The sequence below is a fragment of the Aphis gossypii genome, chromosome 2 (genome assembly GCF_020184175.1).
Source record: "Aphis gossypii isolate Hap1 chromosome 2, ASM2018417v2, whole genome shotgun sequence".
Lineage (NCBI taxonomy): Eukaryota > Metazoa > Arthropoda > Insecta > Hemiptera > Aphididae > Aphis > Aphis gossypii.
The window spans coordinates 42141093-42163242 of record NC_065531.1 but is presented as its reverse complement, the minus strand read 5'-3'; the positions used below and the strand labels follow the sequence as shown (position 1 = coordinate 42163242).

The 22150-nt window shown below is 28.9% G+C and overlaps 1 protein-coding gene and 1 long non-coding RNA gene across 4 annotated transcripts in view; one reads left to right on the top strand and one right to left on the bottom strand.

The window, feature by feature from the left end:
* Position 1: 1 nt before the first annotated feature.
* LOC114126957 (cytoplasmic phosphatidylinositol transfer protein 1-like) lies at positions 2-20474 on the bottom strand. Of its 3 annotated transcripts, XM_027991017.2 has the most exons (8): positions 20039-20474; positions 5030-5178; positions 4454-4542; positions 3649-3656; positions 3474-3545; positions 3278-3376; positions 2966-3121; positions 2-1620 (listed from the first exon to the last, which is right to left on the bottom strand). In XM_027991017.2, exons 1-8 carry the CDS (start codon positions 20087-20089, stop codon positions 1318-1320), a joined length of 927 nt encoding a protein of 308 aa, XP_027846818.1. In that variant the 5' UTR covers positions 20090-20474; the 3' UTR covers positions 2-1317. The 3 variants fall into 3 exon arrangements, with proteins under 3 accessions (XP_027846818.1, XP_027846817.1, XP_050057895.1); XM_027991016.2 differs by lacking the exons at positions 2-1620; positions 2966-3121; positions 3278-3376; ... (2 more) ...; positions 4454-4542; positions 5030-5178 and adding an exon at positions 11271-16827; XM_050201938.1 differs by lacking the exons at positions 2-1620; positions 2966-3121; positions 3278-3376; ... (3 more) ...; positions 5030-5178; positions 20039-20474 and adding exons at positions 11271-16827; positions 17039-17058.
* LOC126550428 (uncharacterized) overlaps positions 20474-22150 on the top strand; it is a 7851-nt gene continuing 6174 nt past the window's right edge. Inside the window, exons 1-2 of the long non-coding RNA XR_007604510.1 lie at positions 20474-21216; positions 21312-21414. This is a non-coding gene — a long non-coding RNA (uncharacterized LOC126550428). The remainder of the gene's footprint in view (positions 21217-21311; positions 21415-22150) is intronic.

The following is a 22150-nucleotide window of genomic DNA, read 5'->3' as shown; positions in this document are numbered from 1 at the left end:
GTTGTTTTGAGAATAAGTCTCAGAGCATTGTATTTAGTAAAAACATGCAAAACAACACAAGATCGTGTTAAGTAATAAAAAATAAAATAATTAAGACTACAAATTTTGACAATACTGAAGTGTTCATCGTTCATATAACATAATACAAATAAGTACCTATAGTTAACAACTCTGTAGAATTGCTGGTAAAACATTTTACATCCACTAAATGCCTACAGCGTGCATATAATATTAATATATAGTATAAATAGGTACAGTAGTAGGTAATTTATTATTCTAATAGTGATGTCATTGTTACATTTTTAATACAAAATAAACCACTTTGATACGCGTACAATAACTAGATAATAATTTTTCTATTGAATTTTATTCCGGGATATCAAATGTATTTAATTAAAACGTAACAATAAATAAGCATTATTTAGATATTGAATATCATATCAATTATATAATAAAAAAAATAATAATAGTTTGAGAATAATTATTTTCACATACTTCTTCGTTAAAAGTGACAATTTCTTTTTTCTTATTCCACATAATATAGTTAAAAATATGCGATCGAAGGCACTGGAAATTAACTTATAACGCACGCTCATATAGCAATAATTGAAATCGAATAGTTAGTGAACGAAATTCGATTCTCGTTTGAAGACAATTGTAAAGCATATTATCATTTTGATCGTAACTACATTACGCTCTACCGAACAATACAAGGCGATGGCAGTATATAAGTATATAAGTGTATAGATATAACGAGAAAACCCGTTCCAAATCGTATTAATACTGTTGGTGCGTATTAAGCCTATATAATATATTATTAAGGTGTGGTTCAATGAAAATAAATATATAAGTTCAATTCAGAGAATTTATGTTCTTCAGTACCTATTATAAGTAGTCAATAATTTCTAACGAAATTTTAATTTGTTCAAAAAATATTATTATTTAACAGTAAACACCGCGTGTAATACTAAAAAAAAAAAAAACTATCAAGGACACAAAAAAAATAAAGAAAAATAACTGGTGAAGAATGAATAGTAGATAAATATTTTGTAAACAATGTACCTAATGTTTATAAAAGAATAAATGTTATGTATATAAGTACATTACATACGATAAGCGAAAATTTGAAACATGGGCCGTTTAAAGATAAATTTAAGTTATAACATTGTACCTATTATATTGCATATGTATGGGATAAGATACGTATTTTTGAAGCTCGTCCGAAAATGAAAATTGTGAGATGGAATAGATGGAGAAAAAACTTTTTTTTACGTGTTATAGTACAATATTATTACGTAATCGAATAAGACATTTCGATCACCAAGAAAACCACGAGGTATTGTTTTGGCCTGACGACGACGACGATGCCGACGGAGAGAACAGATTGGTCAATGGTGAAAAAGATTTGGGAGACTTTAGTACTCCACCACTACCTTCGCCATCCAACTCTGTTGATTTTTCACCGATCTCGGCGTCCAATACACAGGCATTTACTTTGGTGTTAGTCTTACGTTGCATTTCGCACTCATAAGTACGAACGTCAGCGATCGTCATTGATATCCAATCGTCGATCCACGCGAAAGCTTGACGGTGGCCGAGCAACAAAATCTCACGAATGGTCTGCAAACAATACAAAAATGCATTAAGTACTTAAAATTTTTAATTTCATTTGTTGATACCACGAGAAGTACTTCTGTAAATTTTTTTATTAATTTATTACAATCATGATTAACAAACAAAAACCGTTAAAAAGTAAATGGACACTCCCTTCAATCAAGCACAAAATAACATAACTATTTCTTATTGTATTGTGTATAGATACAATATATTATTATAATAGTATAAATTTACTAATTATAGTAGGTAGGTACTAGGTATAATGGAATACAGTGGAAAATAATGGGGGGTGCTAAGCACTCTTGCGCCTTGGGATTTGCGCCAATGATCTATACATACAGATTTTAAATATATTCTTTTTAAAAATGTTCATATTTTTTTTAGATTTGGGCTAAAACTTTTTATTTTATAAATTATTAGAACTACAACTCTACAAATAAAATCTCTGCACATACAATAATGTATTATTATAAATAGTTAGTTAATTAGTAGGAACTAATAACTTTGTTTAAATTTTTCATTTAATTATACATAAATAAGAAAAACATTACGAGATTTTGTAAATTGCTTTCATCCTTTTATATCTTTATTCGAATTAAAACGGATTCAATTCGATAATTTATCAATTACTAAGTGGCCGTTTGAGATTTTAATTAACGAAGATTTTTTTGTAGATTATCCTCGCAATGTAATACACTAAAACCAATACCACGAATAAGCCTATGGTAGATATTAACTAATCGATTACTTATACCTAATTTATACCTACATTAAATTATTATAGTGTATTAGGAGAACACTATACCCGCTTTTGTTGTCTCAACTTTACAAGTATATAAAATGGCAAATTTATTCTCAGCAGTTAACGTTTAGCTTCGTTGATTTAAAAATTAAAAAGAATTATACTATTATTAAACTTAATGATAAAAACATTACCAAAGTTCGTATGTTAGTTTTATACGATAGTTTATTTTTTAAGCAAGTTTTGAGTACCTATATAAAATAGCACGATTTAAAACTGCTTGTAACTCACTAAAAAAATTAATTATCGTAAAAAACCATCAAACGAACACACATAATATTTTTAATGTTTCATAATAAGTCGATTCACTCTTTTTAAGCTAAATATGATCTGCTGAACATAAATTTACCATGTTATGCGCTTAAAATACGTAGATAACATATAAGAGTGAAAAGTCCTCTTAACGATAATTATAAATCTTAATATTTCATTGAAATATAAATAAAAATATATTTTATTATTCTGTATACCTATTTATTGATGGAGATTATACATATTATAAATCTCATAATATTTTATAACAATGTTATCACAGATTAAATTTACTTTTTGAATATACTCTTCGGCCTTGGACTGAATGCCCCATACTTCGAACGACGCCTCAACCACTTTATACGAGCACATTATCGGTGAAGTTGTATTTTTCCAATTTTCCGGCAGAGGACCTCTCATGGTCTTTTTTGACTGGAAAAACTTCAGATCCTATAAACACACATATAATCATCTCATTACGTATACGGCGTACCCATAAGTTTATTAAAATTTCGCATTTGCAGTATTTGCACACTATAATAATATAATGTATATAAAATATATATTATAGTTTTTCGTTTTGCAAAATTATAATTGTATGTATACCTCTTCCTCTTTATAGTGTTTTGGGCTGACTTCGTCGTACGCAATGTCCACAAAATCTACATTCCTTTCCACAAGCTTCTCGCCGGCCAACCCGAGACACTGTGAATTTTAGACAACAAAGACGTTTCAAATATAATACATGCAATATATTTATGAACACAAAAATAAATATTATATTATAACAACGAATGATTACATTTTCTGTCGTTCCTGAGTTATCTTCAAATTTTGTGTGAATAGTAACGCTCAACTTCGGAATAAACGAGCACTGGTAAAAAAAAAAAAACAAATGATAAATATTTAACGATTCGAAAATAATGATTTTTAATTACGTATATGTCTTATACATTAAAATCGTCACAAATACTTACAGTATATTCTGGAAATCCGATTTCGGCGCACAGACATGAAATCAACCAAATAAAAACATATTATATTATTATACAAAGATAAAAATATTAAACAGTGTCTACTATTAAGTAACTATAATACCGTATTTCAGTTACTTTTAAAACCTATACGTGTACATACATACATTATATATCGTGTACCTGTAAGTTTTTCAAACTTTTTACAATGTATGTTATGTATTATAACCCATTGAGTATAGGCTTAGTCCCTACTATCTAAACACGTAAATCATCATAAATTTTATAGCTAATAGATTAACATACAAATAATATTACATACGCCAAAATCTATTTATTCAAAATCTAATAAAATTGATGTTTAACAACATACACTTGTATACTTTGTAATTTACCCAACTAACTGAAAATAATTTTTTTTTTATGTCATATTTAAGACAATATTATATTATATTAAAGTATACATCAACTAACAGTAATTATTTAATATTTCACGACACTAAATTACAATTCAAAGTTATTAATATTTATAAGAAAATTATCAAGTCATTAATGACTTCATTTAACTTGCTGTGTTTCGTACTAGATTTACACGCTTCAATTCTTTACTTTAATTAAAAACAATGTTAAAAATGTTACAAGTAATAAACATCAAAATCACTGTAGGTACACGACGTACACCTACTTAATTAATCGATATTTACTAAATTTATCAAACTGTATACCTAGTTTATTTACTAGTACAGGTACGTATTTATTTCAATATATACATTATACATTTATATATAAGTTTACTAAGAAATATTACCTGTGATCGTGAAAGGGTAATAGTTCCAAGATTTTTCAATGATGTAAAACAGTTTTGGAATGATCGCTTGAACCCAATATGGCAAACGGCTAAAAATAAAATTTAACAGTTTTAATTTTTTTAAATATTAATAATAACCTAATCAATAAACACAAAATCAAATTAAAAATATATTTTAAATTTTAATTTAGTATTCACAAAGACTTCAATAATACATTATTAATACTTCTAAGTGTATTAACTTAAAAGTTATCTATTTATAAATATTATGTTGTAGAAAAATATTAACTAAATACCCTAAGCAAATGGTACACACTTGTAAATACGGTCAGATAAAAGAAATAATTCTTAAAAAGTATTTTCCAACGTAATAATATGTGTTAATTATTATTATTATTATTAGTATTAGTATTATTATTTATATAACAATTTATAAAATTTAAGATTATATTCTATAATACTGTAGATATAGATTGTATTGTTATAAAATCAAAAGTGTAGGATGTTTGGGTAACCAACAGAGCCCCGGTAATACATAAAGTTTATTTATAATGTAATGGATAAAAATAAGATTACTTTGACAAATGTATCCTTTTTTCGGTAAATTGCCCTTTTCCGTGGACAGGGTCTTCACAAGGAGCATTGATTATGGTCTCTACGCCTTCTCCATTCTCCGTTTGTTCGTAGCTGTGCCTTGCAATCATGTAGAGTTGGCCAACGTGATACTAGAATAAAACGTTTAATTTAAAATTTTAAACCATTAACTTACATACTTCTAACACATAATTGTTTAATTTTAATTCATAAATAATGGTTGTGGTATATTGAAAACCAGACATGTATAACAATATAAATATATATTTGTTACTAATTGTATTTATTAAAATGTATGACTAAGGACTAAGGGATACCTATAGTCTATACATCAATTCCTACAGGAAAAATCGAGTTCCTGAACGTGATTCGTTTTTATCCTTTATACTTGTTCGCGGTCCTACAGGATTGATAGTCTCCTTTGGTACAGTAAATTTCTATCCCTTTCAAATCTTCATATCATAAAATCAAAATGTATTCCTGCAGTACTGCACATACAGTAGTAGATAGGGTTTAAATATTTAATCGATTTATCTAAAAATATCAGATCGTTAAACATTTTGTTTACAAACTCGTTGAATAGACATATAGATATAAAAAAAAACAGTAAATTAAACCAATATGCGGTATCTTATATTATGCATTTATACATATTTATAGTTATTTAAACCCTTATCGAAGTCGCCGCTTCGTTGAGTTCTATTATTGTAATTGTATCTTGTTTCTAACGACGAGGGTGTGATTGGATTATCGATGCGAGGGAAATATACGTATTATATTCAAAACGTTTTATCGACCCATTTCAGATTGCAATAGGCCGTGGATCTAAATTATTTTTTAATGTTTATATTTTTTCAGGAAATAGGTTTTCGATAGTCTAAAAATATTCAATTACCAACTTTAAACAATAAAAGTGCTTCATAGCTATAATAAAAAATATGAAGAAGTGAGACCGCTCTGCTATACAGTACCAGGTGTCGAATGGGTCATATTAATGAATGTGTTAAATTTGAATTCAATATAATTGGATATGAAAAAAGATCCTGAAGGGAGATACCTTGTAATATCACTAAATATATTTTATGTTACCCATGTTTTTGTTGCGATTAGGTTAAGTAATTTATTTTACTATTAATAATACAGTATTTCAGTATATTAAATTATTTTATCCAAAAATATTGCATTTAAAAATATCATTTTCTGTCTCATTCTTAAATCTTGTGTCAATCGATTATGGACTAACTCTTTCACAAATCTACCTCCCTATTACGCCATCTGATACAGAAATATTAACACCAGCATTCCATCCAAGCTGTGGTTTCACAGTTTAAACTTATCTCGTAAATTAATTTATTCTTTTTCCCACCTTCGTTTCGGCCATTCTTTACTTCCTTCACACTCCTTCAAATTATCCTTAAACGACTCGCTTTTCTGTATCTTTCCTCACACACCTGCGGTCTGTGATTTTAATCACATTTTGTTTAACTGCCCCTTCTTATCGGCAGAGCGTTCTCGATTCTTTTCTCTCCTTCACTCTCTCAACAACACTCCCGACGCTCGCCATATACTTTCCTCTCGATCTGTTACTGCCGTTACTGCCACAATTTCTTTCTTTCTTAATGCTGGGTTGCTTATATAATTACCATAACATGAACACATAATTGTCGAGATTAATTGTAAATTACAAAATTTCAATAAAAAATAAAAATGTCATTATGTGTACAATATATAATAATATTATATTATGTAAAATTGTTATATTCCAATAAATAATGTTTTTTGAATTATAATGAAATAATGAGAATTGTTATTTATAGTTTAAATAGGTAATTTCATCCATAATTAACTTGAACCACCTATAAAAAAAATTATTAAATAATATATAAGAATAATAAATAAAACTAAAAAAAATTTAAATTTCAAATGTCAATTAAAAACTCAAAAAAAGTCAAAATATTTTGAAAATTTTATAACATATAGAAAGTGAACTTGTAAATATTTGGTGAATATTTAAAATATCTACAATTATTTATTTATATATATATATAAGTATATTGAATTGCAACAAAATATCAAAACATTTTGAGAGTCATTTTACTTCAAACGATCATTAAACATGTTAATGAGAATTTCCGATATTTTTTTATTTTTTTTTTTATTATACATAGAAAATCTTATGAAGAAAATTATATACAATATTAAAATCTTAAACATCAATAGTAATTTTTAATAACAAAATTATTTGAAAATATTCAAAAATTTACGGAGTTTGCAATAATCCTAAATTTAAAAATGTACTATATTTTCATGAACTTTTAACCGAAAAAAATATCATCAACATTTACTAGAAAAACACTAACCTAAAAAAAAAAAATTATTTCAAATGTCTGTAAAAAGTAAGAAAAAAAATTTTGTTAATTAAACTATAATATTAAGTAAGAAATTCTAATATAAAATTGTTGTGGACATTTCAAGTAACTACCGTTATGAGTTATGAGTTACCTACACTAAACATACAAAATCAATTTTGTCAAATATTAATTTTACGTAAAAATTCCTTTTTCTTTTTTTGCTTTCCTGATAAATTGTAAAGTACTAACTTAATCCAATTTTCTATTAGAAACTACTATCAAAGTTTAAAATCGAAGCATTTTTGGACTATAGGTACTTATCACATACACAAAAAAAACATATCATTGTAAAATCAACATTCACTCAGAATTTAAAAAAAAATATATTACCATTCAACATAACAATATAAATATGTACCTAACAATTTCTTATGATTTTACACATATTTTAAGACAGACTTTCAAAAATTTTAAAAATTCACCACTACTTTTTTAGCTTACAAAAAATACTTATATAATAATATTTATTTTAATGTTTAAGTACCACTGATCAAAACTTACTATAATACTTATAGTATTTAATTTATAATATTACCTATAGGGCTATAAATTTAAATTGAGTAGGTAAGCCTCACTTGATACCTGAATGACAAAAAGCACATTCATTAGTTATAAATTATAACTTAGAATGATTATTAAACTTCACATGGGGTTTATATTTTTTTAGTTGAGCTTTAACTTTATATGTATTTGTTATTTTAAGAATTTAATTAATTACCAACTTTTTATTAGTTTAATTATTTAGTTGATGCGCATCATGTAAAAGGAAAGTCTAAAACACTACCTACCTATTTTCTGAGAATCGAAAAGAAACGTCTTTATTTCTGTATTGGCCGTAATAAGAGTAATGGCTTTTTCATTTTCGTTGGCAATATAAATTAAGAAATTAAAAAACATACAATATATGTATACGATATTTTATACAATAATGCTATACGATTTGTACAAGATAGAATAATAATCAATAATATAATTCTTGATAATCAATTATTCTAGTGTAATTCAAATTGAATTATATCCTTTTATCACGAAGTGTTAATTTTTTTAAACTTTACTAAGAGTTAAAGCTGCTCATTAACTTGCTAAATCTACAATTCTGATAAATATTAAAATAATTATTTTATGTTTATATTGTCAAATTTAAAATTAAATCATTTTGTTTGACTTTTTACTTATTACAAAAATATATTACACCAAAAAATTTACTTAGTAAAACATCAAATTATAAGTATTTATCAATAGTAACCAACAAAACAGTAAATACTTTACTATAAATTTAAATAAATAATGAATAATTTCATATATGTCGCGTCATGAGTACGTAAAATGAAAATCCCACATAAAACAATCAATTTAATAACATGGAGTACGAAAATAACGAATTTCAAAAAATAAATGCGCACAATCTAAAATTATAAAGTATGTATTCTGTACAAAATATAGATTATAATATAGAAACCTATAACAACATAACTGCCATAGTATTATATAAGTCGTGTAAATTTAAATTTTTATAATTTATTACCCATACTTTATTAAAAAAAAAACGTTACCCAGCTTCGTGATCCATTACATACCTATCACTATACATCATATTAACTTTGAATTTTCATAGTTCAACACCTACTTCTTTTTAGTAAATAATTTGATGTTTGTACCATAGATACGTAGAATAGGTATATATTACTAGCACAAAAACCCTGCAAATCAAACGTGATTGCTATTAGCTATAAGCCTATATTACCTCTTAGGTATAGTCTAATAAATTATGAAAGCTAGAAAGCAACTGATGCTGCTGTTGTCACTTGTCACTACTAAAGTAGGTATGTTATTCGACATAAAGACGTGTTTAGTATTAAGTCATAACATGATAACCATAACCTCAACTAAAAATATTATTTTTCATTAGTAGGTACCTTGGATTATGTTCTAAAAAAACTGCAGATTGAAAACTTTGCAAGTCATCTAAAATGTAGAAACAAGTATTAATAAATTGTTGAAGTAAGTATCTTTTTAGTTCTACCTATATGTAAATTTATTTAATAATGTATGTAAAATATGTGTTCATTGTACAGGTAGTCCATGTTTGTTAATTATTTCAAACATTTTAAATATTTAACTTCACTTAAATATATATATATATTTAGTATATACTGTAAAATTAGTTCCTTGCTAAAAATACATCAACTAGTTATTCACTTAAAAAATTGAACAATTTATTATAGTGGTATAATAACAATTGAACAATTGAATATTGGACAAAAAAAATTAAATTTTAGTTTCAATTTATGGAAAAAAAAATGTTAAATTTACAATCCTGGTCTATGTATTCATCCAAATAAAAAGATATATTAGTACCTAGTACCTACCTATGATAAAAAAATTGGTTGTAAGAAAAATCGTAGCATTAAATATTATTAAATTTAATTCGAGGGGTAACCTTCAGTCGCTGCAAGCTGTATGTAAACGTCGATTATTAAACGAAAATAAAATTGTGTATGTAGGTACCTACTTGGCTACTTATAAAACTTAAGACAGCACGATTTTTTTTTAAATATAGGTGTATTATTGAGAGGAAATTAGAAATAAAACGTATATTATATATTATCCATTATCCATACATTCCCAAAATATTAGTTGAGAAAATGTACTGTAAAACTTATGAATGGTTTTTAATCATATTATCACACAAAATAAATAAACAATTTTTAAATAACAACTATATCAATAATAGTTCCTATATCAGTAGGTACTAAAGATGGTCACTATTATTATAATGAATATTTGTAATTATCCAAACAAAAACAAATCAATGAATTTATGGAAACAGCTTTAAAAATAACTTATGAATCCACTGAACCATAACCTAAATGGCTAAATCCTATCTAAAGAATAAAATAACAAATATCAATATATTTTATTATAATGATTAATAACAGATTTAACGAATGTGAACGGCTTGCACTGGACATTTCAATAGTATTTCCTTATGACTCGTAGGCCGTAGCCCATATTATGAAACTCCGCTCAGGTTCCCTATTCTATACTACCTACCTACTAGCTACTGTTTTATTTTGTTTAATTATCAACAAAGAAAGTATATATTATACATTCGTATAATAGTAAGAATTTGTTAGAATTAGAAATTAGACATAAGTAAATAAATTTTTTCTTAAAAAATGATTATTTTTTTATTTAGGTAGTCTACTGTTTTGGCTTTTTCATTAATTTAACTTTATTACATTAACTAATGTTTCATTTTTTAACTAATAACTTCAAAATTTAAAGTTACACAAAAACAAAAGTATCACACATACTACATACTATTGTTTAACGATGAAATTGTAAGATAATGTGAATACCTACTTACTTACATTCGTTATTACGATAAATATGTAAATTACAATTTTGTCATATTATTATTATTGTCCATAAAAATCGGCATTTATTCATAACAGTAAAGTCATATATAGGCAGCATTAGGCAGGCGTACTACTTAAAAGTCATACAATATTATACTTGTTATTAAGTATATTGAATCATTTATAAATTGAATTATGAATGTACATTTTTAACTCAGTAGGTAATTTGTACTCAAGTTACAATTTACTTCATTGGTTGACTACGTAAAATAAGATTTGAACATTTAAGCTGCTATTTTATAATACAACTTTAAGAAATATCATTACCCATACTAATTTAATAATTATTTAGTATGACTATATTATATACATTCTAAAAATATTTGTTTTCTTATTTATTCATTTAGTATGGAAATAACATAAAAAAAATAAATAAATAAATAAACTGCATATTTAAAAATAATTTATTCGTGTTTTTAATCGTTTCAAAAATATATTTATATATATATATTGTAAAGATAGTTCCTAAATAATTTCTTAAATAATGAAAAACTATAACTACAGATACAACAAATTCACGGTATTTACTTCTGTTTTAACGAGGAACATACTAACATTGATTAGAAAATATGCATGGTTCTTACATAATTACATAAATAATATCTAATACGCACTACAGAGGAAAAACATTATAAGTCAATTTCTTTTCTAAATGTCGCCTTTCAGTCTTAAAATATTATTCTCCTAATTTAAGTGAATGTGTTCTAAAATAAAATATTAGTAACAATAAAAATATTATAGTTAAATACGACAAAACTTTGTATAGATTATACATTAGAGATAATTTTAAACATTCAAAATCTTGTAGCTAAAAATTGACTTATATACATTATTCCTCTGTGGTCTTACATGTTGAATTTTACTTCAATAAACTTAATAATGACTAAGCGTGAAGTGAGAAACAAAAAAAATATTATATGTATAAAAAAAATTCAATTTATAGGTATCTACATTAAACAATTATGATTGATGAAAATTTTTTTTTTTAAAAATAAATAATTGTTAATATACAAAAACTCCGAGGGTTTTGTCTTACCTCTAAAATTCAGATTTCACAAAAAGTGCACCTACTGCGTCTACATAATATGCATTATATATTCTTTCTATAATCAAATGTATACATATTATTTTGTAATATAGAACCTATACTGGCTATACTCATTAAACCAGCACAGACCTACAATACTTATATGATATTGCAGTGCATTGCCGTAGGTAGTATATTGAAAATAAGGTAATAAGCGTGCAATTTATTAATTAATTCATAGAGTTGTTATAAACTTCGTTATCTTACTACTCATAGTCACACTACATAATGATTATTCTGTGCATATAAGTATAAATCCTAACAATAACACGCGACACAAAAAAATAAAACTCCTATAAAGCTTTTAAATTAACGATTTTGTAGAAATAAATAAGTAGCAAATGGAACTTCTTTCTATTCAGAATTCAAAATTTCATAACAATAATCAATGAATAATAATTGCACAAAACTAGCGCATATATTATTGTGCCAAGAGTAACAAAATAAAAATGTAATAAATACAAAATATACACTATAAAACATTACGTAGGTACTAATGACAGTATAATATTGTAATGTAATGATAACTAATTAGAAGTAGTACAACATAACGGTTATACAACGGTAAATCTAAAATAACCTGCGTAAACTAATATTTTGAAATCCAAATTTAAAAATTGTATTGTACATAATTTTGAAATGTAAATTAGACGGTTTGATAGAGCATCATAAGACACACCAGCAAAAGACACTGAACCGTTCGATAAAGTTGGTTACAATGGTGTTGGGTTTAGTTAGTTTTAGAAGTTTTAGCTTCGATACTAAAATATTTATGCTAAGCTTTATGATCTGTTTTTCGATGGTTCACAATGACCGACCAATAATTTGGCGAGATTCTTGTTGGTTGGTAGGCAACATCGATAACAATCCGATGATTTGAAACGCATCCAACCTTGGACGATCGTTTTCCTAATGATTATCGACGTGTAACCAATAGTAACTTAATGTAATAATAAATAGTAGGAAACGTTGCACGCATACGAAAAACGCCTGAACATTATTATGAACCTATCGAAAAAGCTGGCATCATATTTTTTAACAGATATTATAACATTATTTATTTTTATGAAGACACTGCAAGATAAATAATTTTTAATCATTATTGATAAATTAACGAGTTTCGGAAAGAAAAAAAACTAATATTATTAAGACAATATATTGTTTATTATTTAATTTTAACAATATGTTGTAAATATCATGTAATATGCAATTAGAAATCACAAAAGATTTACATAGTAAAAATATTTATGAACCGATATCAATTTAATAAAAATGTCAGATAATTACCGATTTCAATTTTATATCAAAAAAATTAAAATTAAACGAGTTGGAAACAAGGATAATGGCAAAAACATAAACTTAACTCAAAATTATTCAATTCTGTTATTAATTAAGTAAATACCGCTTATTATGTGTATTTAAATTAACATAAATTCATTATAATATACTTCGAAAATACTTACAAATAAAAATAGGCCAATAAATGGGAGAAATAAGAACTAATATTTGTAAATACTAACATTTTGGCCATACCTTATCTCGGTTATTATAATATATACCTTATAAGGGTTGTGGTTTATTTTTGTCAATGAAATACACACATTTTTAAAACCCATTAAAAGTAAGTATTAGGTCATACATTATGAAGTTGACGTTCATAAACAAAACCAAAATACTTATAAATATAAACAAAGAATAAAAACTTACCCATAATTAAATCTTTAATTTACCAGAAATAACAAATTGGGCTATTGAATGTTAAAAAAAACATCAATCGTTTCATATAAACCAAAATAATTCATGAAAATTAACATTTTTACCATACTATGTTCTTATATATTATACAAAATTATATTTACATAATAAAATTACAACTACCCATATTTTTCTGTGTTCAGAAAATACATTTGATGAAAAATATAGTGTACATTATTGATAGGCTAGGGATAGACTAATTTAAATCATCAGGCTTACGCAAAAAAAATAAAAAATTTACTATAAATAAAACAAATTAGCCATGAATTATTGAATCCATTAGAATAAAAATAATTATTCAGTCAACAACACTGGAAGCGTCCTCCACACTGTTCATATCAACATCTAGACTCTCAATTCCTTCTTCCCGAATCAAATTTTCCAAATCATTCTTATAATTAGTTGATTCCTCCATTTCATTCGTACTTTTGTTGGAAGAATCGATGATGCCAGCTTCCACAGCTAATTGAGTGAGTGCAGACTCTGTACTAGCCGGTAAATCAGTGGATACTTTGACAGAAGACGGTACTTTTGAATTGATTGCAGTAGACCTAGGTGTACTTGGTGTACTCACAATATTTGTGTTCTTTAGCTGGACAACATTGCCACCAGAATTTGAAGTTAAAATAGCCATATTATTTTGACCACTAACCATTTGAAGGGTTACAGGCTTACCACCTATTGTCATACCAGTCAAATTTGATTTACCTAGGGTGACCATTTTACGATTACCAGCTCCAGCCATGGTAATTGTAATAGGTTTACTTCCAGTTGGTGTATTGCCACCTGATGATACCATTACCATTTGAACAGGCGCGTTACTTACACTGGTGCGATTTGTCATATTAGCCTGGGAGGCTGAAAAAGTCTGTATGCCCCTGAGATTCGAACCAGTTGTTACAATGATAATTTGAGGGGAAGCTGATCGATTTGAGTTACCTTTTTGAATAACAATAGTTGGTTTATTAGCAGCAACCGGTAGCCTTGCACCAACTGTTTTTAAAGGTACAGTTTTCATAGTTTGGTTTGATTTGATAGGACTACTCTGTTGATTCATTGGAGGATTGATAAACTTTAAAACAGATGGTTGCATATTCTTATTTGGTGTAGTTGTTCCAATCATCTTTCCTGGAATACCTTGTATAAGATTACCTTGACTGGTCTTAACTAAGGTAACAAAATTTGATTGTGAACCACCAGGCTTTTGAAAAATCACTTGCTTTCCAAAAACATTAGATCCAGTTTTAAGAACTGTACCAGCAACTGAAGTCTGTAAAGCAGGTCCTGTTATACGAACTGCTTGTTGTGGCACTGTAGTGTTTACAGGTGACATAACATTTTTTATTGACCTTTGTGTTTGAACAATTTTAAATGGTGCACTTGAAGTCTTAATCACAGGTTTTGGAAGTTCTGATTGTTTAGAAACTACTACAGTGGTTTTGATCTTTTGAGTAGCTGATGCAGCAGCGGCAAGAGTATGCATGGCAGCATCTGATAACATGTCCATTGAAGGAGAACTAACAAATGCAGGTGTCTTTGGTGTTACAGGACTTACTGCCTTAAAGTTTTGTGGTAACGAAGGTGTAACATTAGTGCTTTGAACAGTTTTAATTTTCATATTTCCAGATGCTTGAGCAATAACAGGAGTAAACTGCTGATCTTTTACTAAAGAGGAATTAACAGTGGAACCTTGGGGTATTATTTGTATAATTTGATTTGGTTTGGCAGGACTACTAGCTTTAGTACTGGTAGTAGGTATAATTTGACAATCATCATTGTCAGTATTTTTCTTAGCCAATTCCGGTGTCAAAAATGGTAGCAATGAATAATCAATCATTGTTGGTGGAGTTGGGGCTGAAGTGTCAGCAGGCTGGTCATACTTTTGAATTTGTAAAATATAAGCGTCTGCAGTTGGTACACTATTCCATACAATTTCTAGAGCATTAGTAGATGCACGAACCAACTGATTTTTAGCACACTTCTGTGGTTTGTCCACTTCCAAATACCATAGATCTTTACAACAAACTTGATTATTCCATGCTTTTCTATATCCGTCTCGACCAGACCACACGTACATTCTTGTTTGTATATTTGCAGCACAATGACCTGCTCTAGCTCTAGGCATATTATCTTCATTCATATCCATATTCAATTCTTCCCATGTCATTGTTTCTAAATTTAAACAAGCCAATTGATTTGTACATTTCCATTCTTTTTCATGTATAGGTAACTTGACTTCTTCAACAAACGGAACCCAACCACCAAAAACAAACATTCTATTTTTTATGGTTACAGCTGTATGTAAAGACCTTGGTAGAGGCTTAGGACCCAAAACAATAGGTCTATTCCAAGACATAGTATCTATATCTAAAGTCCAAAGATCACCTAGTCGACACCCACTCATACCACCATAAATGATAAGTTTACATTTTCCTCTTGAGTCAGTATATGCTACTGCTGTGTGGGATTCTCGAGGAGGTGGAAAATCACCTACTGTTTCTGGTATATCCCAAGCTAAAGCGTCAGGTGAAGATATATCTAATGTATATAGATCATTTAAATAACGTGGTATATTATTTTTTGGGTCATTGCTATCATTAGCTAACCCTCCAAATAGGTAAACTTTATTACCTATTAATGTGAAACTATGACCAAGTCTTGGGCAAGGTGACATGTGATAAAGAGGTGGTCTAGGTTGAAGCTTACTCCAATGCCATCGACTCGCTTGAAGTTCATATAGTTCATTTGAATATTTACCATATTCAACCATACCTCCAAAAATTAGTAATCTAGTATTATCAACTACTAAACCATATGCAGCACACCCAGGAGGTATATCACCAGAAGTCTGAGGTATAAACCATTGATTATTGGCTGCATTGTAGACATGTAATTCATCTACTATTCCCTCATTTCCGCCACCGAACACAATTAAAAGATCTTTAATAGCAACTGCTCTGTGCCCATGCCGAGGCCTCGGTTGAGGTCCAATGGGATCAAGAATTTTCTTCCATTTTAATACTGGAGTTGAAGGCACAACTTCTAGCTTTGCCTCCATTTTATCTGTACGTTCAGTGTTCAACAACATTATGTTCTTTTTATATTCTGCAATAAAAAAAAAAATACCAAAAATATTAAAAACTAGCTAAAATAGTATCAACAATGTATCATATTCATATGTTTACTAGTTAATAAATCAAACTGAACTGGAAACTTTGGGGAAACTAGATTTAATTTCTAAATAGTGAATATAAGTGTAATATATTATACATAAAGCTCAAGTAATCTAAATCAAAGTTTGTTTTTACATACTTACCTTAAATTGTAGAAATAATGCAATAAATAGTTGAAAAATCATGAAAGCCACTTTTTAATTTGTCTTAGGAAAATAAAATAAAAATCCCAAAGTTTCCATTCAATCAAAATTTAAAATAAGGGTACCACTTAATCAAAGAACAAAATAAAAATGTTAACATCATTGATAACAATAACATAAATGAACAATTTGTACACAATAAAACATTTTAATATAGTAATAGGATTAAGTTGTACTAAGGAATATTTTTTAAACTTATAAAATGTGTACATAACCATAGATACAAAAGAAAATATATTAATAAAAATATAAAATTACTTATACTACAATATTAAATATCTACCTAAATATATTTAACAATAATGAAATCTATAATACAAAATTAAAACATTTGCACCTAATTTAACTATTATTTATGTATAGATAGATATCTGAAACATGCTGTCAATTTAATATAAATTATTTATCTTAAAAGTAAATATATATAGGTAAAGACAAAAATTTAAAATATAGGTATATAGAATCAAAATAAGAAACAGGAGTATATTAATATACTTTTAATATAAGGTAATTAAATTACTTTAAAAACACATACCTATAGGTAAAATTTTAAAATTACCAATTACCTGTTATTTAAATTAAAATTACCTATTACTGGTATAAATTATGCATGTTATTATTTAGTTTTAGAATAATGATATTATTAAAAATAATTAATCAATTATTGAGAAAAAAAAAAATATGTATTTAAAAATATGAAATTTAAGATCTATTATTCGTTTATATAGTACACTCAAAATCTTGTTTAAAAGAATTTTTTGTTTTCATTTGATTTAATTGTTAACCATAATAAGCGTTTGAAATATTTATTCAATTCATAGTTTACACATATCAAAGAAAGTATTGAATGAAGTTTTCAAATTGGTGGTATAAATACTTGCATCATTTCATCATACTAGGTTTTTATTGATTTCAATCATAATAGGATTAAGATAAACTAAAATACTATATAGCTGCGTATAATATCATCAATTTTTTAATATTAATTAGTCAACCCCAAAAACAAATTTTGAATGTTAACAAATACACATGTTTGAACATCTGTTATATAAATTAATTGAAATTTAACTAATTTTATTAATTATAAAGTGTTTAATTTAGATAAGAAACAGACTAGTTTTTTTTAAATAAATAAAGTTGAAAGTTATTTAATACCAAAACAATCAATATTAAACTGGATTAATGTCCCAGCAAAATAACAAATAAACAATTAAGATAAATACCTACTAAAAATAACCACAACACATTTATGTCCATAAACACAATGTATTTCTAAATAAGTGATGACTTTATAAGGAAAGCAACTCCATAGATTTAAATCCAGTTATTATATCTTGTACGTATGGATACACAAAAATATCCAAATTGTAGAACTTCCAGTATTGAAGAATTCAATTTATAAGATAAATCATTACTTTTCTAAAATAATAAAAGTATTACGTATATTGTTGGTACTTTAAGAAAAAATTAATGAATTACGAAGTATAATAATACATCAAATTGAATAGGTACGAACAATTACATCAAGTATTTTGTTGTGAAAACGTCTTCCTTGTGTACCCGCCTAAGCAATATTCATTAATAAATCAATTTGAATCAATAATAAAATAATTTTATTTATCAAGTTATTAAAATAACTTTGCTGAAATACATTTAGTATAGTATATATTAAGTACCTACTAAAATTGTTTACAACATTAATAAAAATACCTATCTAAAAATCATCCGTAAAATTCAAAATAGATTACAGAACAAATAATTATAAGTACCTACCTATATTAATTAATTTAAAATTGTGTTAGTATTATAGAATGATAACTATTTTATCTATTACTCTTTTGTGTATTCTGGTGATAACTTTCTTTTATTTTTATTTTTATTCAATCGGTACCTATTACTTTGAAAATACCCTCCAAAAACGAATTATATATAATAATTGTAAATTATACCATTTTATTTATTCTATACCTAGTAACTTCATTATAATATTTATAGTTGCTAAAAATACAATATCATACTATTGAGTATTGACTATATTATATTTGTTTGTACAACTATGGTTTAAAGTACATTACAGAAACCAGACAATGCACCAACTATTTCAGTATATTTCTCTCTTAAACTGTACAAACATGATAATAGATACCTGAATGGTTTATAGAAACAATAAATGTCCATTGATTCTTCACCAACAACCAACATAAATGGATACTTACAAAATTAAATCACATTATCGTAAACAATTTCAACAAACATTTTAAGTCTGCAGACATTGTCCAAATGTATTTAATCAAAACTGTTTAGATAAAAATCAAATGTGAGCTTATAAGATTATGTCTAAGAGTCCTTACAGTCACTCGTGGAGAGAGAGGGTTTCAATCTTTCGGAACGATGTGAATCGGATGAGCAGGTAACCGACGCGACATGGTTATACATTACAAACACAAGCCGTCCAGCGTCGAACGCCACTTTAGTGAAAACAAAACTAGAAGAATCACACTAAAAAACAGGACACCAAGACCGTCGTGTAAGAAATCACAGCGCGCGTTGGCAGCCGGTCAACAACACCCGCCGAAATCATTGTACGCGAGGGCGGAAGAGGAGAGTAAAGGGCGATATTTAAAGAGGGGGGGGCACAGGGCATTAATTGGCAACGTTCGCGCGAAAAAATATTCACAGGTAGGAACGCACTACACTACAACGGACACGGAATGAAGACGTAAAGGGTGCGATGGGGAATTATTGTTGAAACGAGTAAACAACAAAAGGGCCCGCGGTTTCGGCGGGAGGCCCCCTACGACGAGAAAATCGGCGGGCCCGATCCGACGAGACGAAATCTCGCGACAGGCCCTCGACGACCGTTGCGGCCAACGGTAGACGTGCCGCCAAAATACTCAAATACATGATTCGCGCCATAGGTGGTGTAGGTACTCAGCTTACCTCTTCGACGGTCAGTGGCATGCAAATACGGTACTCCTTGATCAGGACCATGACGCTGCTGGTAATTTGTGCGCGGTTCCCGGGACGCTTAAGTTCGCGGAGTTCGGTGGACAGGGCTCCGGCTGCGGCGGCGGCGGCGGCTAAGGCTGTGGCGGACGATGCGCTATCGGTAGGCCTTTTCAGTTTTCGGAGCAGCGTCGATCGGACGGGCGAAACGCGGACCGAATGGTGGCTGGTTGATGGACTGACCGGACCGCGAAAAGTCGGGAAGAAAAAAAAAAAAAACAAAAACAACAAAAACAGTGAATAATCTCGGATCAGCGAAAACGTAAATATACAAAACACGGCTGTCCGACCATATTATTTAATATTTTCGTGGTGCACGGAACGGTAAGCGTACCCGTCGCGGTGTCGGTGTACGGTGTAGATGCACCGCCCAGATAGCGGCGGTGACGCCGGCGGAGTCCACCGTCATGGAACATAAAACGAAATGCTAGACCGCCTCGCCGCGTTTTCTGTGGTGGTATCGGCGTCGGCTATGGACGGTGCCCGCTAAATAACAAGCCGCGTATGTTGCTCTGATGGCGCCGCCGCATCTGAGCCGGATGGGTCTGTCACGCTTGGGACTCCGGACTCATGGAAAAGAAATTTCCGGCGGTTGGCACAGCCGTCGCATGATGCGTGCGCACATTAGTCCATTACACCGCGCCAGTTTTTCGTACACCGAACGCCCGCACGCCACCGCTACCGCCGGAGTTTGTTGTACGCGACGCGCACAGGCCGACAACTGTCCGACGCGAAATGGCCGAACTGTTGGCACTGCTGGGACTACGCCAACAAATACAGCTGCTGTGGCCGTCACCGCTAAGGCGCTAAAGAAAACAACGTATTTTCAAATTATTTTTTATAATGCCCGCGCAATACGCCGGAAATATCATAATAATAACAAATATCATTTTATTCTAACAACGATAACTGAATATTGAATAACCCAGCAAATAATTTATAATTATGACGGCGAAGTGATGAATAAACACGTAATATGAACGTATAAATGTTTAGTTCTGTCCCAAAAACAACATGGCGCTGGCTACTTTAACTACTAAATGTATTTTACAAAATGAATTAGAAATACGATAATTAATAATCGTATGCTGACAAAAAAAATAACTTATCGTGTAAGCTTCAGAACGCTATACTAATTTAAGTTTAATACTCTATACTGGCTATAGGTACTCTTAAAACATAAACAAATACATTTTCATTTTTATAGGTATGCCGAGTATGGGTCGATGAAGTGGATAGGTGAAGGATCGTTTTGGACAAATTCAACAGCTTTTTTTAATCGAAGTTGAAGCCGTAGATTCCTCACTCAGGTCGGTAATTGTACCATATAGCATAATAACATAGATACTCATGTGTACAATTGATCAGATTTGAGGGATACGGAATAGTTATGCCCTACCATTGATTAAATATACTTATTAGTATATTTAATCAATGGCCCTACTATTGTGACTTGATCGATTATAAATTATAGTATATACGATTATTAACAGTTAATATTATCTAAATCAAATAATATAACAACTATCAAGACCTTAGATCATATACTGCGGATGGAGCCATGTCCTATCTTGCCAATGTTGGCATTGTTTGCAATTTGAATGAAGCACATAATATATATAATAATATAGTAACGAGTCTCGCATTGAGATGTGCGATCTGCGCATGCGCCATGTATACTCCGATACTCGTCGCTCATGTATCGTAATTATCACTCATGAGTTCCCAAGGAAAATGTAGTTTTTTGAATAAATATGTAACATACATACATGCGCAAGCGCAAATCGCACGTTTCAAATCTCAATGCGAAACTCCGTCGCACTCACTTATATGTGCTTCAAAATATCGACCATTGGGACTTCATCCATTGAATATGATCTAAGTAACTAGTTCAGCAAGCAATTTGTTGTGCCAAATAGTACTAAATTTGATACTCCCTTAGTGGTAAATTTAATGGAGCGAATATGGACTGGGTCATAGAAAATATGTAATGGGCCTTTTCTTATAATAGCTCTACGAGCCCTCTGGACTCGACCCCCGAACATT

Bases quoted from the DNA above. Each gene is read 5' to 3' on its own strand.
- LOC114126957 (XM_027991016.2), bottom strand. From the start codon at position 16,810: ATGTTGTTGAACACTGAACGTACAGATAAAATGGAGGCAAAGCTAGAA.